General features: G+C 39.6%; 1 protein-coding gene across 12 annotated transcripts in view; it reads left to right on the forward strand.

The window, feature by feature from the left end:
* Nucleotides 1–2,161, forward strand: part of LOC109546862 (glucose transporter type 1) — a gene marked incomplete at its 3' end in the record, with an annotated part of 19,738 nt that overhangs the window by 16,359 nt on the left and 1,218 nt on the right. For 11 of the 12 annotated variants that reach the window (XM_019918013.2, XM_019918015.2, XM_048669295.1 and 8 more), the window contains 3 exon segments: nt 1,087–1,187; nt 1,252–1,332; nt 1,633–1,899. In XM_019918013.2, coding sequence (XP_019773572.1) covers nt 1,087–1,187; nt 1,252–1,332; nt 1,633–1,724 — 274 coding nt within the window. 12 annotated transcript variants of the gene reach the window in all.

A 2,161-nucleotide genomic window follows, 5' to 3' on the forward strand; every position in this document is an offset into this window, starting at 1 on the left:
TTTTGCAGAAACGGGAGTAGTTGCCTCGAAATATCAATTTTTAGATCCACATTTACTAAGTTGCAAAATTCAGAATTATTTGCGATTTTTATGAATCTTTCGGCTTATTTAGAGTGAAGTATCTTCTAAAACTTGGGGACATTTTTAAGTTTCTACTGGGTTTAGTCTGCAAAATACTAATTTTTGCAGAAACGGGAGTAGTTGCCTCGAAATATCAATTTTTAGACCATATTTACTAAGTTGGAGAAATTCAGAATTATGGGTGATTTACATGCACCTTTCCACACATTTAGAGTAAAGTGTCTTCTAAATATGGAGAGACTTGCAAGTTGCAAGTCGTGAATTTTCAAAAAATAGGGTAGTTGCCTGAAATTTTCGATTTTTGAGACCCACATCTGTTAGGCTGGAAAAGCTCAACGTACCGAGCTATTTTTACGAAAGTTTCCGCATATTTAGTGTGAAGTGAAGTTGGGGAAATTTGCAAGTTGCTACTTGCTTTAGTTTAGAAGATGCGAATTAAGTGTTTGCTAGTGCTTAAATGCTGCAGTGCTGCACAACTCTTTTACAGACAGAGGCTTTTCTTGCGTGGTTCGCTCTTAACTTGTAATTTTTTTATCATTTATTACACCACGATCGCCAAGTTTTTTTCGACTCAATATTCATTATTTTCGTCGAGTAGCGAATAGTTACTTCTTCAACACCCTGTAAGAGCAAAAGATCGAGCTACAGAGTGTCCTAAAATTAGTATAAGTTCATTGAAAATTCCTTGCACCGTTTTTTTTATAAGTTTGCATGTTATTTTTCCGTAGTTTAGTGTGTTTTTCTCTGTTTTACAGCGAAGCAGGCGATGTGGCCGAAAAAACCACCTCCAGTGAAGACAAGGTGGACACAAGTGACACCAATTTATAATCCTATGAGAAAATGTATATTTTATTTACATTTTGTTGATTTATTTAGTTGACTACGACAATAAATTCGATGATTATTTTTAATTTGCTTGCTTATTCGTCTACCCCCTAGTGAATGTTGCATGTCGCATGCCGCTGGTTCTGAGGTGGAATAGTTGATGATCTGAACCCGTTGCAGGAGTATGTTAAACAGCGTGAATGCACTCGAACAACATCTACCCATCACTGAACAGTCCGGCCTGGTTGTAACGGAGGAAAAATGCCATCAGCAGGAATCATGTAAGTGCCCCGTTTGTTTGCGCTAAGTTTCCTCCAGAATGAACAGAATGTGTTTCTATGGTAGTTAACAATCCGTTCGAAGAACAAATTCTTCGCACGACTTACAATCTTCGAAGGCACAGATCTTACTACGGTTCGCTCTCAGGTATCAACTTCAACTTTTTAGTAAATGCACATTGTACACATACATGAATCTTTGATGTATTGGGAGTTAATCGCTTTAAGCCACTAAAGTCAGCAGGTGTAAATACTACTAGGGTCTCATCTAAGTGCCTTTTGCTTAAAGCCAATATCAAGCGTGCACAGATGCACCAAAGCTTGAGCCCATTTCCAGACGAACTCATCCAGGTTTCCTCCACTGTCCTTAAAATGTTGCTGATGTACCTGATATGTCCATCTAATCAAAGGACGCGATTCCGGATGTTAATTTTTTGGTATGTTCTAGCGGGTTCTGAGCATTCTTCGCGTGCAGGGGATACGGTTTCGTCTCAACCGCCGCCACTGCCTCCGCCACGGTTCCCAAACAGTGCCGTCTGACAATGGGAATCCCTGAACATCGCCACGTTTAGTCTGCTGCCGTTGCCTACGCCCCTGATTACCATTGAAGATCACTTGGTCGAAATCATTGTGGAGCGCAGCAAAGCCTGCGCCACTTATCTTCGCCACAGTCTGAAGCGACCCCATCGGCACTGAAGAACACTCCCAGACTTAGGTAATTTTTTTTTGGGTCAAGTTGCGGCTTCAAATTTCTATAGGGTGTTCACAAAATCTACAGCTCTTTTGCACGAATACAAAGTTTGCCTGATTTGTCAGAGTAAAGCAAACTCAAGTCTGAAAAAGTGCAAAACCGAGCAGCGACCTTTCACTTAAAAAATCATAGTATATACTTTCCTGACTGTGTTTCAATTCCAAATCAAAATTAATTCCTGGGTTTCAGTCATTTATTGTCTTTATTTATCAATTAAAATACGTTT

This window comes from Dendroctonus ponderosae, unplaced genomic scaffold (assembly GCF_020466585.1).
Source record: "Dendroctonus ponderosae isolate FM_Combo_2020 unplaced genomic scaffold, Dpon_F_20191213v2 Dpon_F_20191213_8, whole genome shotgun sequence".
Classification (NCBI taxonomy): Eukaryota; Metazoa; Arthropoda; class Insecta; order Coleoptera; family Curculionidae; genus Dendroctonus; species Dendroctonus ponderosae.